The sequence below is a fragment of the Pelodiscus sinensis genome, chromosome 7, assembly GCF_052426305.1.
Source record: "Pelodiscus sinensis isolate ZL-2025 chromosome 7, ASM5242630v1, whole genome shotgun sequence".
Taxonomy (NCBI): Eukaryota; Metazoa; Chordata; order Testudines; family Trionychidae; genus Pelodiscus; species Pelodiscus sinensis.
The window spans coordinates 21,386,336-21,399,537 of NC_143058.1; the positions used below are offsets into that span (position 1 = coordinate 21,386,336).

Here is a 13,202-nt window from a genome sequence, read left to right on the forward strand (position 1 = left end):
TCTGTGGGCCAAAACCCAGGATAGAAGGCAGGCCTAAGATTTCCTACTTGCCCCTGGGAAAATGGGACAGTGGGTACTGTTAAACTTTAGGGCACATAATATCCTTTGCCTTGGAAGGGAAAAAAACCCATAATGACCTGCCTGGAGAGCCAAGCTGCAAACTGAGAGCAACTGACTCTTCAGAGAAATTCATTAGGAGAGTGGTGGTATGTAACTGTAGGAAGGAGTATTGGCCCAACAGCTGTGGCCACTAAGAACATCCTTGTGGTGAGTAAAGTACCCTGAGATAGAGCTTCTGTTACTTTTTTTGAAAATAAAGTCATTTTACTTTAAGGTAGTTTTGTACTGTTCAAGTGATATAAAGTAATTGTAAATATAATTTAGGCTCCTATAAATCCCTTTAATGTTCCCAGAGCAACATAAAAGTTGTATGTCTCAGTCACAAATGTTATCGCTTCAGTGTGGTAATGCTTTAATGTAGACATTATCTACAGTAGTAGAAGGGATTGTTCTATTGTTGTAGTATCAAACTGTTGTTGTTCTCCTAAATGTGTGTTATTGCTCATATGTACATAGGCCTCTTATGTCTTCTAGAACAAACCTTGTATTTGTGGATAACCTACGCACTATACCCAGATGTATAGACACTCTTTTCTTAACCCATGTATTATGTACATTTTTAACATTAGCTTTAATAAAATCTACTCCCTCAAGAGACAGGAGCTAAGTTGATGGAAAAAATTCTTCCCATACCCTAGTTGTGCTCACAGTAGGGGCTAGGTTAAGCTAAATGCATTGCATAGGGTATGGATGATGTAGCTAAGCTGACCTGAAATTTTAGGTGTAGAACAGGGTACAGTGGAAACAGGAATCAGGCCCCGTATCACCCTTCAAAAGACTAAAATAAATAAGCATTTAAAGAGAGGTTTTTATTGGCCTGTAAACAGGCTTTTCAAGACTCTTCCCCAGTGTTTTTCCTTTTGGAATGTTGTGACACATCAGTGTGTGCAAACTAGGAGAAATGGTGACAATTTTATGCACTTACAATACTTACATTTATATAGAAGTATATTTCTTTTATGCACAGACTAGAATCCACTCATTTGCAACACCCCAGTGGAAAGTAAAATGTGCCAAGTAATGGATCATCTCATTTAACGGAAGTATACTGCAATATTATGGCACTTTCTGGAATGTGGAGGCAGATCATAGAACATGCATTTTATTTCTTTACAGAAGCTAAAATAAGTAGTAATATACTTTATGTAGCAGAAAAGTAGCCTGATTTCATTCTGTTTCTAGTTGGATATGCTGCATAGCCTTATCGTGGACAACGTAGACCCTTTTATGGAGAGTGTGCCTGTCCCACCAGACATACCATAAACTGTAAGTACTTTTTCTTAGACTAGTAATGACACATACCTCTAAACTTCCAATTTGGAATCTGCTACCATTGAGAAGGGGATTGTTTTGGATGACTGAAAACTGTTATCTTACTGGTTGGAGGCCTATGGTGAAATAAATTAGTGTTCTTAGGCATCTGTCCTTTTTGGAAATGGGCATACTATTTAAGTGGTTGTGCAGTTGTCTGTCAGCCAATTAATTAAAACATTACTTCTATGACTGTTTATCAAGATAATGAACGAGTGTCTTAGTATTTAAAATTGTTGTCTTTTAAAATGATGCGAAATATTTCCAAACTTCACGATGCAGGGGCCATCACGGGGAATAACTTAAATGCCATATAAAAAGCACAGGCCTGTTGTGTCTGAGATCAATGGGAGTTTTACTGGGAGTGGCATGTGTCCTAAGGGCATAAGTGGAACGCAGGGCTTTTTTGTGAGCTTTTGTCACTAGTTTCAGCCTTAGTTAATTTTCAACTGTATCTGGGAAATTGTAGGCTGGATCTTGAGGACTTAAAAGTGGTGAATAGATTGAATTCTGGCACTAGCATAGAGATGGATTTCACCCTGTGAAAATGAGGGGGTAATATTCAATTTAGAAACACTCAGCAGAGAGCTACTAGAGCTGCTGCTTGTATCAGAGGCAACAGTGAGTGTCTGTATTCTTTTGTGCTTCACATCCAAAGTTCTGTCCACAGTGTGGAGTATCCCATGGAAACTGATGCTCATAAACACTAAATATTTAATCATTAGCACACTGAGTACTTCATACAAAACTTGAGGCAAGCAGTACTTATGTGTGTGACAGGCTGGATCACAGAACTAAAGGGAAGCAAAGCTTAAGTGAGTCACTGCCTGAACTGCCACTCATGATTAGTAAAGGAAAACTACAGTGCTGTCCATTTTAAATGTACATACACTATATTTGTAGTATAGTGTATCTTGCACTTCTTACAATGAGGCAATCTAGTTATTTAATGTTAATGCAGTTTGGGGAAAGGCAGTTGAGAAGAATGTATGTTATATAAGAACAAATCAATATTGCATATTATCCAAGCAGCTTAAGTGTAAGGTTTGCCACCACTTTGTAAGATACCATCATGATTCTGTTTCAGACCACTTCTGTACATTACTAAGTCCAGCTATATCAAGAACTTTTTTATTTTCATCTGATTACAACTTAACTAGGCAAGCATTAGATCCTCAGCTGCTGTAAATTGATGTAATTGTTGACTCACTGGAGTTGCACTGATCTGGGCCAGCTAATAATCTGGCCTGAAACCTGCCCCAGCTATTTCATATCCTATACAACAGCAATGATATGTTTTAAAAAATACCCATACCTAAGGACAACTACTAAACCTATTCCATATGAAAAATATGAGCTTAAGTGCTTCCCTTTCAGGATTCATTTTACTGGCTGGAAGACCCCTAACCCACTTTGCTGCTTTTCATACTGAACATGTTGTTGCTTTCCTAGAAAGGCTCAACTTCAAAACACCCTTTCAGGTTAGAACACAGCTGCCTGATCCCATCTAGACCTGACAGATGCCTGACCTTTCTGTTGGACACAATTCCTTCCCTGTCCCACTTATCTTTTCCGATATCCTTTATGATCAACTGCTGTTAAATAATTTGTTTGCATATGTAGGGTTTTTTATTTTGCCGGGGTGGAAGGAAAAGTGTTGGAGATGTAGGAATGTAGGTTTAACAAATAAAATTACTCTCAACATCAGTCAGCAGTCATTTCAATACGTGTTTTTATATCTATTGATTTTTTTTTTTCCCCCTTTGAGGATCTCAAAGCACTTGATGAAAATTAAGCAAGACTCTCAATGCTGCTGTGATGTAAATATTATTATCCCTCTTGACTCCTGGGCTATGTCTAGAATGGCATGATTTTCCACAAATGCTTTTAACAGAAAAGTTTTTCCGTTAAAAGCATTCGCAGAAAAGAGCGTCTAGATTGGCACGGACGCTTTTGCGCAAAAGCACTTTTTGCGGAAAAGCGTCTGTGCCTATCTAGATGTGGTTTTGCGCAAGAAAGCCCTAACTGCCATTTTCACCATCGGGGCTTTTTTGCGCAAAACACTTTTTAACTGTCTACACTGGCCCTCTTGCGGAAAATGCAAAAGCATTTGCGCAAGAGGGCTTTTTCCCGAATGGGAGCAGCATAGTATTTGCGCAAGAACACTGATGATCTTACATTAGATCGTCAGTGTTCTTGCGCAAATTCAAGTGGCCAGTGTAGACAGCTGGCAAGCTTTTCTGAAAAACTTTCCAGTCTAGACGCAGCCCTGGTGAAAGCAAGACAGAGGTTTAGGCCCAGATCCTGGACTAAGTGACTTGTCCAATATTCCAGGGAGTCAGTCACATAGATAGGAAATGTACAGTCTATTCCTAGGTCTATAATATGCTTTAACTGTTACTGGATTTGGCTAGACATTCACTTATCAAATGTTTTAAAAACTGGTAGTACAATATTATATATTGAGCACTTATTAATAAATGAGCCTTAAGGATATGCTCTCTGAATCTCTTAGATTTTTTTGAACTTAAAAAAAAAAATCTTGTCCCAGTGGGAAATTTCTCTCTCCTAACTTCCTTGTTCTACAGTCCAGACTCCATTATTTCAATCTTCACAGACTCTTATAATTAGTAGTAATATCCACTACCACTAGATATGACCTATACATTTCTTTTATTCAATCCAACGGCCAAATGGTATTTCTGAAATTGTTTTAAACATGTCTAAAAAGCAATCACTACATCCAAAGAGTAACAGAGATTCATAAGTGTTTAAGATACAAATGTACTAACCCCAGCGGTGCTCAATATCAAGTTAATTTTGATCAGGCAGGCATCAGCAATGATCGGTAAAGAGTTTGCTTCCGCTCCCCATAAACAAACAAGAGATGCAATTGCTAACTTTAGCAAAAATCTAGAATTGGTTGTTTGGAGTCCTTTGTAGGCATTGAACTACCAGCTTTTATTAAGTTGCCCTGATAAAAGGTTCTCTCTGTAACTTTTTATTTTAGCTTGAATTAAAATGTGTGTTGTAGTTTATTCCTTCAAGTTTTCAGACCTATTCTGTCCTTGGCACAAAGCCAACTACGTCATTTCAGTTTTTATCTCTCTCTCTTTCTCCCCCGCTCCCCCCATCCATCCATGTAAGGATCTCATCACATACTGAGTGCAACAGAATGAGCAGGAAAACTGAATTTCCATTTAAAAAAAAAAACCTTCAGGTTTTTGGGGGAAGGGAAAATCATTCTGAATAGATGAAATGTTTTCATGGGATGGAAAGTCTAAACATAGTTTCAGAGGAACTGAAAAAAAAAAGTTTAGTTTGCTTCCACAGCTCATCTGTCAAACTTAAGCGGATATTTTCCTAGCATTTAAAGCATTTACCTTCAATTCCTTTGTGTTAAATTCTGTAAAATGGGAATAGCAGCGAGGGAATTGAGATATAGTAGAAAGGCGCTGACTTTCCTATCATCATACAGGATATTTGTGGTAAAGCAGGGCCTTGTTTGACCCTGGGTACAATTTTAAGTACTTGGACCATCCTTCCTGTACTTCTTCTGACACCAGAACACACAGTAAGAGCAGGTGCCTCTAGATGAACTTAACAAATATTTGTAGTTATTTCATCATTTACGGGGGACAATTAAAGTAGTGGTGCCCACCTCAGTGAATTTGCAAAAGCTGAGATTTGTGAATAAACTTCAATCCATTAAGTCTGAATGGGTTTGAAATTGTTTAATGTGAGGGTTCTCAGTCTTTTGTAACTACCCCAAAGACTAAGTCATTAGTTTTATATTGCTTTCCATGACCTAAGGATCCCAGCATCTTCCTTATAAAATAGGTAAGTCTCTAGCTTCCTTGAAGTCTATTATCTCCCTTTCAGTGTAAAACTTTGTTACAGGTAGAGTTTTAATTTTTTTTCTTTTTTGGGTGGGGTTTAGAGGCAGAAACTTTGTCACTCCTGTGGTAGACAGGTGCTTCCAAAGGTTTTGCAGGATATTACTAAACACAGTAAGACTTACTTTGCTTGGTCTTCTCTCGAGGCTTGTTGCATAGCTGGTCAGATCCCTTAAGCTGAATATGCTTTGTCTCTTTTGTGCCATCTCATGTGCTGTCATGTGAAGCATATAACTTCCCATTCATGGTTGGTTAACATCTCTGTGGCAATAGCAATTACTTATGTGAAAAAACATTTAGCAAAATTATTTAAAAAAAATCGATTAATATGACTGTTCCAGTTGGAAATGAAAGGAGACTTCTCCATAGGACCAGTGAATTCTATACAGACCACCATTGGCTCATGGCAAGTTTGAAGCACTAATTAATGAAAATGTTCTACCAGCCCTAATGTAAAATTTTATTTAAAAAAATCCTATTTGCAAGAAGAAAATCCTATTTACAAGGATTATCACACAGATAGTCTTTTAAAGGTGTACAAAAGAATATCTGCTTTTAACATACAGTACTCATCAGTGCATATTTTCAACACTGAGATAGCTAGAGAAAGATGTATACCTCCAGAACTTTATTTTATTGTTTATACAAGTTATAAAAATAGTTTATTTTAGCAGAAATTAGCACATTTTGAAAACAATTTGATTTTAGGCAGGAGCTAGACTTTTCAAGTAGACAATGGAAAGGAAATACTTTCTTCTGCTTGAAGAACAAATATTTTAAATTATAGTAATAAATACCTTAAAGAACACTCAGACATACATCCTTATTAGTTTTTAAAAAATCAAACAGTATATTTGAATTTTTAATAAACTTAGTCAAATGATTATGACTTGTCCTTTTGAGGGCACTGGTACATTCAGAACACATTCAGTGGCTGTGATATGGAATATGGCGATTTAATTTTAAAAACTATCGTTTCATAAAATCTGATGAGGCCAGCTTCAGTGTGTCACCAATGACATCTGTTTAACCCAGAGGTTTAAACTTGAACAGGGAAAAGTTATGGGATTTAAATTAGGTTACTTATATTTAAATATATTGTATAATTAATATATAGGTAGAAAATCAATAATGGTAGTGGAAGGTGTTCATGGCAGGTCTTACCTTTGAAAAATAATTTTATTTAGGAGCCTAACTCAGAGTTGAGGTATTCAATTTTAGGCATCCAGGATTGAAAATATGTTTATACAATCTGTGCATGCTACAAACAATGTGCACTGATTTAAACAGAACTGATAAGACATACAAACAAGTCTGTGTGAAGTATAGGATGGTAAGTATCCTAATAAATTTAGTATTCATACCTCAGCTATGATTCCTGAGGATTAATTTTCAACTTGACACAGATGAATTTTATGCACAACTACACTATCCACCATCCAGCTCTTTCTGACATACCGTTATGAAACTCCATTTATCAATAATGATTCAGTTCAATATGCACATGAGTAGAGATACTGGGGTAGATCCCTAGCTAACAAACTATCAAAGAACTGTAATGGAGCTCTGATGGTCTATACAGCTGAGCATCTGCCTCAATTAATTCAATGTACTACTCATAAGCATAAAGTTATTCACATCTGTCTGTAGTATTGGGACCTGCGGCTATGAAATCTTCTGTCTGTAGTATTGGGACCTGCGGCTATGAAATCTTCCCCGTATAGGATTTTGAGGGGGAAGGCACTGCTTGTTACATGCATGTGCAGAACCTAATGCACTGAAGCTCAGATTGGAACCTATAGGTGTTCTAGAAATGCAACTATTTAATAATCAAACACTGGACACAGTCCTGCAATCCTCTCAAAGTGAATAATTTTAATGAGTAAGGACTGCAGCATTTAATGTCACATTACTCCACACTGAATATGGCTTATGTCCCCCTCCTACATTTATCAGCAGAGAGCTCCCATTTTGACATGGACTTCAACAGAAGCAGGTAGAAAACGATCCTGTGTAAATTGGACACGTAGCACATAAATACCATGGATGTAGGTTTCCATTTTGAAAAAACTTTAGCACTGTGTAAATCACTTCTTACTTGAGGAAACTCATGAACAAGTTTTAAGTTAACACTAAATTTAAAAAATAGTGGACCACACCTTCCAATGTTGAGGGCCTTTTAAAAACTTAAATGCAATCCATGCCAAATGTAACTAAGCTACATTTGCCAGGAAAAGCTATTAAAATTAAATGAACATTATCTAAGATGTTTTGGAAAGTTCAAAATTATCTTGTTCAATTTCTTTATGAATGAGTCTTTATAGAATGTTTATGTAAAACCTAAAAATATAAAATTGCTGTTTAAATGTTTATAGTATCCTAATGAAAGATATGGCGATTATAATCTGTTTCACTATTAAGCTTGTATTTGATATAGTATACTCAAAATATGATTAATCTACACTAAAATCTAAAAATCTGCTTTAAAAACTATAAAACATAATTTAAAAAGATCCACATCCAGTTTCTAAGCCATTACAAAACCATTTTTAAAAACAAAGCAATACTTTGGACAACATGTTTGGGAGATTTCTGCACACAAATAAAAACTATAGTAAAAAAACATTAAGAAAAAGCTAGTCTGTCAGTAGTTTGAATCGCTACACTGAGCATATGCTAAAGATGCATTAAAGATAGCAGCATACTAAAAGCAGGAAACTGGGACCTTGCTCTGGAAAGCACTGAATCATGTGTGCAACTTTAAGCACATGAATAGTCCCATTGGATCAACCTCTTTGAGGAGACATTTCCTACAGCTCCTGTGGGTACAAGAGAAGTGTTTTAAAATGGCACTGCAAAATGTCCAGTAGGGGGAGCATGAGGGATTTAAAAGTTCCAATAGTAAAGTAATGAGTTTTTGGTGTATATTGGGGAAAATCTGCAGAATTTGCTCTGTATGTTTTGAGGTGGGGGGTTGTGAGGCTGAAGAAAAGTCAGCGATACAATAAATACCGCAACAGCTTCCATTTCCTTATTCCCCCCTCCTTGTCTTTGATATGAGTGAAGTTCTACAAGAGGGTGTGGTCCACCAGGCAAGGTGACCTCACAGTGGGTGATGACAATTATGCTGCCGTCCCCAGGAAAGCATATTTTGCTGCACATAAATTATTGCTGTCCCAAGAAGCAGCAAGTCTATCTGCTTTTTAATACCACAAAGGCAATATATATCTAAGGTATAAAATATTTAGGAGGGCTGGAAAGGCTTATTTAAGCACTTTAACCCTGACTTCTTGAGGGTCATTCTGTTTCACTAGATATGCATGAGCCTGACTGACCAATATTTTTAGCATAATAAGTTGCACAAAGAGACCAGGAGGTAAACTTACCATTTAAACCTTCCACTGTAAATTGACCTGTATATGAAAATCTAATATATTAACTGTTTTTTCAATTTTGTCATTGTGCCCAAATTGGGAACCAGGACACACCTGTGCTTAAGACTTAATTCCGAATTAAGTTTACAAGTTCATAAGGTATTAATGAGTGAGTGACATCAGCAGTGTACAGCTTCAACTTGAGAATAACCTAGATAAATTTAGAGAGCCCTGGGGAAACCCTCCCTATTCTGTGCTTATCAAGCACAAATTTAGAAAGATCCCACGCTATTTAGAGGATTGGCACAGTGCACACTGTATTATATGAAAACCTCCCTTACACAGCACTTCTCAACTTCCCCATGTACTGACAGAGATAGTGACCGCCCATCTTGGCCATGTCTCTTTGAGAGGCATTCTATTGTGACTAGATGAGTAATGTGAGCTGCCGTATGTGTGGCTTTTGTATCTTGGTTTTTGGGTGAGTGCCTTTAAAATCTGTGTAACTTCAACGACCCTCAGCATGTCAAGCTGCCACTTTCTCTCACACAAATGAGCATAAGCATCTGTAAGAGTGGATGACATGACTGTTCAGCCCAATATTGGTTATAGGCACAGAGGATGGCATGTTATGACAGCTTCCATTGACAGGAGACACTGTGTGTTTCAAAGTTCAAGTTTCATCATGTGACATAAATTGAAGAGCCATCAAGATCATGGGTTGGCTGCTTAGGAACATTTCTTGCATTAAAATAGCAGCCACACCAGGTGCAACTCTCTCCACAGTGTTCAATTTCATTGGCAAAACAGCCTGAACAAACCTACCATAATATAAAACAAAGTGCATAGCAGTGGGTTTTTATGGTTTAAAAAGTAGCTTTTGCTATTGCATAATTTCAGTGTAAACATGAGTGTAGAGAATTTCTCTAAAACCGTTCTACAGTCAGTGCAAGATTTGTGCAAGCTTTTCAGCTGATTCAATGTCCAGTTAAAACTTCACATAGACAAGTGTTTCTTCCCTTCTCTGGTCTGTAAGAATGGATAGAAAAGATATTAGAAAACATCAACATGAAAAAGGAAATGCACTATCTTCCTTTTCTTGGCATTGTACACCTAATTTAACACACACACCAAACAAAGTTAGCCCTTTAGATTCCTAGCACTTATATTTTAACTCTACTTAGATTTAATAGTGTGAAGCAAGTTTATCAGAAGTACAACAGTGCAGTTAATGCTGGGGTAGAATAGTATTTGTGAAGCTGCTATATGTAGAGAACAAAATGAAGACACAAGTACTGTATCTAAACTGTAGACTGAGATGAGTCAACTTGTCATATTTAGCTGATTTTCATTTTTTTTCCTCTTTGTGGAGCTTGGAGTTTGAGAAAATGTGTTCTATGACCTGTACAGTAGATGTCTTACCTAAGCAAGCTCACAAAAAGTGAGTTAATTATAATAAATTAAAACAAGCACCAAAGCTGTTCCTAGAGGGATCCCTCCCCCCTAAGGTTTTTCTGCCTGTGAAGCTTTAGGAGACTGTCCTTCCATGAAAAGCTGACTTTGCAGGGGGGGGGGGTGTTGTGTACACTATTGAGCAAAGAGTATTTGCTTAACAGCTACAATCAGGTCTCCTACCGATGCCAAGAGGAGAAGGGGCTTTGTGAACCTTAAGACAGCAAATTGTGGAATCTAGATGTTTGCTGTGGTTGGGAGACTAGTTTAAGTGTGTGGGGTGGGCGAGAAGGAGACAGGCTTTGCCCCAGTGGGGCCCGTCTCCATGGTAGTGCCAGGTGCCATGCCACCTCCGGCCCCTTTGAAGTAGGGGGAGGCTCCATTCTCCCAGCCGCCCCTGCGATGGCCGGGGCCGCGCTCAGCCCCTGCTGCATGCCAGCCTTACCAGCTTCCTCTGGTTGCTGAGGCAGAAGGTGCAGATGGGCCGGGGCGCCGCCGTGGTGCTGCCGCCCTGCAGGCGGGGCTGGTACTGCTGGCAAGGCTGCTCCGCCCCCTCGCCCTGCTGCGGCTGCAGGAGCAGCACGTTGGCCAGGTGCGAGATGTAGCTGGCGGCCAGGCGCAGCGTCTCGATCTTGGAGAGCTTGCGGTCGGCGGGCTCGGTGGGGATGAGCGTGCGGAGCGCGCTGAAGGCGGAGTTCACGCTGTGGGTCCGGTCCCTCTCCCGCGCGTTGGCCGCCTGCCGCTGCTTGCTCAGCCCGCTCAGGCGGGGGCTCTTGCGCTTGCGCTTGCCCAGGCTCCCAGCTAGGGGCAGGGACTTGCCCGAGCTGCTCTCGCTGCTGCTGCTGCTGCTGCTCTCCGGGTCGGACGCGGCACCCCCGCCGGCCTTCATGGCGCTCCCGCCGGCCCCCCAACCCCATCACTTTTATGCACGGCAGCTGCCTCCTCGCCCCTGCTCGCCGCCGAGGCCCCGGGTCCCCTCCGGCGGCGGGGCCGGGCTTTGAATGGCTGCTGCTTTTAGCTCGGCCATGTGGCCGCGCCGTAAATAAGGCGAGGAAGGTGGAGCTGCGGCTCGCTCGGGGGTGGCCGCCCCAGCCTTGCACCTGTTGCCCCGGCTCCGCGCGGCTCGGGCAGGGCGCCTGGATCCGGGGCATTCCTGCGGGAGCGCGGCCGCCGGGCCGGGGATGCCCCGTAGGGAGCGAGGCGCTCCCGAGAGAACCTTGTCCGAGCCCAGGGGCCAGAGAGTGGGGCTTCCTAACGCGCTTGTCTCCCTTTGTCGTCAGCTGCTGCTCCCCCTACAGCTAATGAAAGGGGAAGTTAGGGGCTAAGGCCGGCTGCTCAGCTTTGGAAGCTCTGGGGGGCCACAAAGACACAGCACATGCCAAAGGCTGCAACTTAAGTGTGGTTGCATAGACAGGCAAATATATATGCAAGTAGCTTCTTTCACACTGAAAGGCACAAATACAAAGCTTAAGCCACAGCACTGGACCCAAACGTGGCCACTGTCAGCCAGTCAGCATCTCTAAGGCTCTGCCCATAAGGCTAAGCAGCCAGCACTTCCCACAATGCCCTGGTGCTCCCTGCACCTCCTCCCTGTGGGCTAGGAATGCTGGCATCCTGTATCAATCTGTTCCAGCCAGCCCATCCGCTTGCGTCTTTCAGTGCTCGCCCAGCCTGGGTGGTGCCTCATGCCCATTGTAGAGCATATTCTCAATGGAGGCCATGTTCAAAGGATCCCACCCGCGGGCCACGTGTTGAGCCCTGCGTAAAGCCAAACCACACTGCAGGCTGCAAACAAACAGTCCGTGGGTCGCATATTGAGTAGCCCTGATCTAAGGGCTCTAGGAGAGGTGAAAATTATAACCCTCTCCAAAGCCTGATGCCAGTAATAAGAGTGGATAATATATGTCCACATGGATCCAATTGAAGGATGAAGACACAATGCAAATATCTTTTTGTTTGTATTAAAACAACCCATAATAAAAAAATACTACTATCTCTGAAGAAAAAAGGATGTTCTTTGCTCCAGTGCATTTTCGAAATATCAATTGCTTTGTAAGGACTAACAAACTAACTCTGGCGTGTCTTGGTTTTTTTCCATCTGCTTTTCCACCAAGTACTAGACCTGTGGTTTTCAACCTTTTTTTCCCTTTGTAGATTCCTAGAAAAAAAATTAGGAACATAAGAACAGCCATACTGGGTCAGACCAAAGGTCCATCTAGCCTAGTATCCTGTCTGCTGGCAGTGTCCAATACCAGATGCCCCAGAGGGAGGGATCACAACAGGTAATCCTCACGTGATCCCTCCCCTGTCACCCACCTCTAGAGAAACAGAGGCCAGGAATACCATTCCTACCTATCCTGCCTAATAGGCATTGATGGTCCTTTCCTCCATGAATCTATCTAGCTCTTTTTTGAACCCTGTTAAAGTTCTAGCCTTCACCTCATCCTCTGGCAAGGAGTTCCACAGGTTGACTTTGAAGTGAAGAAATACTTCCTTTTGTTTGTTTTAAACCTGCTGCCTATGAATTTCATTTGGTGACCCCTAGTTCTTTTATTTTGGGAATAAATAAGGAAAAGGTATTTACTCACTTTTTCCATACCAATCATGATTTTTATAGACATCTATCATATCCCCCCCCTTAGTGTCCTCTTTTCTAAGCTGAAAAGTCCAAGTCTTTTTAATCTCTTCCTATGGGACCCATTCCAAACCCCTAATAATTTTTGTTGTCCTTTTCTGACTGAACCTTTTCCAATGCCAGTATATCTTTTTTGATGTGACATCTGTACAGAGTATTCAAGATGTGGGAATACCATGGTTTATATAGAGGCCATAAGATATTTTCTGTCTTATTCTCTATCCTCTTTTTAATGACCCCTTAATTCTATTTGCTTTTTTGACTGTCACTGCACACTGTGGCTACGTCTACACTACAGGCTTCTTTCAGAAGAAGCTTTTTTCAGAAGAGAGATGCAAAAGTGCATCGAAAAAGCGATCTGCTTTTTCGTAAGAGTGTGTCCAGACTGAATGGACACTCTCTCACATGTAAGCT

At 40.7% G+C, this 13,202-nt stretch overlaps 1 protein-coding gene across 1 annotated transcript; it reads right to left on the reverse strand.

Moving 5' to 3' along the window:
* Positions 1-3,661: 3,661 nt before the first annotated feature.
* On the reverse strand, positions 3,662-11,373 carry LOC106731559 (transcription factor 15-like). Its single transcript, XM_075933310.2, has 2 exons — positions 10,599-11,373; positions 3,662-9,730 (listed from the first exon to the last, which is right to left on the reverse strand). The coding sequence occupies exons 1-2, from the start codon at positions 11,040-11,042 to the stop codon at positions 9,698-9,700; spliced, it is 477 nt and encodes a 158-aa protein (XP_075789425.2). The 5' UTR covers positions 11,043-11,373; the 3' UTR covers positions 3,662-9,697.
* Positions 11,374-13,202: the final 1,829 nt, after the last annotated feature.

What these genes read in the sequence shown, in the direction of transcription:
- LOC106731559 (XM_075933310.2), bottom strand. Translation starts at nt 11,042, where the DNA reads ATGAAGGCCGGCGGGGGTGCCGCGTCCGACCCGGAGAGCAGCAGCAGC. An exon ending in TCAGCAACCAGAGGAAGCTG is followed by an intron (nt 9,731 to 10,598) that starts GTAAGGCTGGCA and finishes CCATTCTTACAG; the next exon opens with ACCAGAGAAGGGAAGAAACA.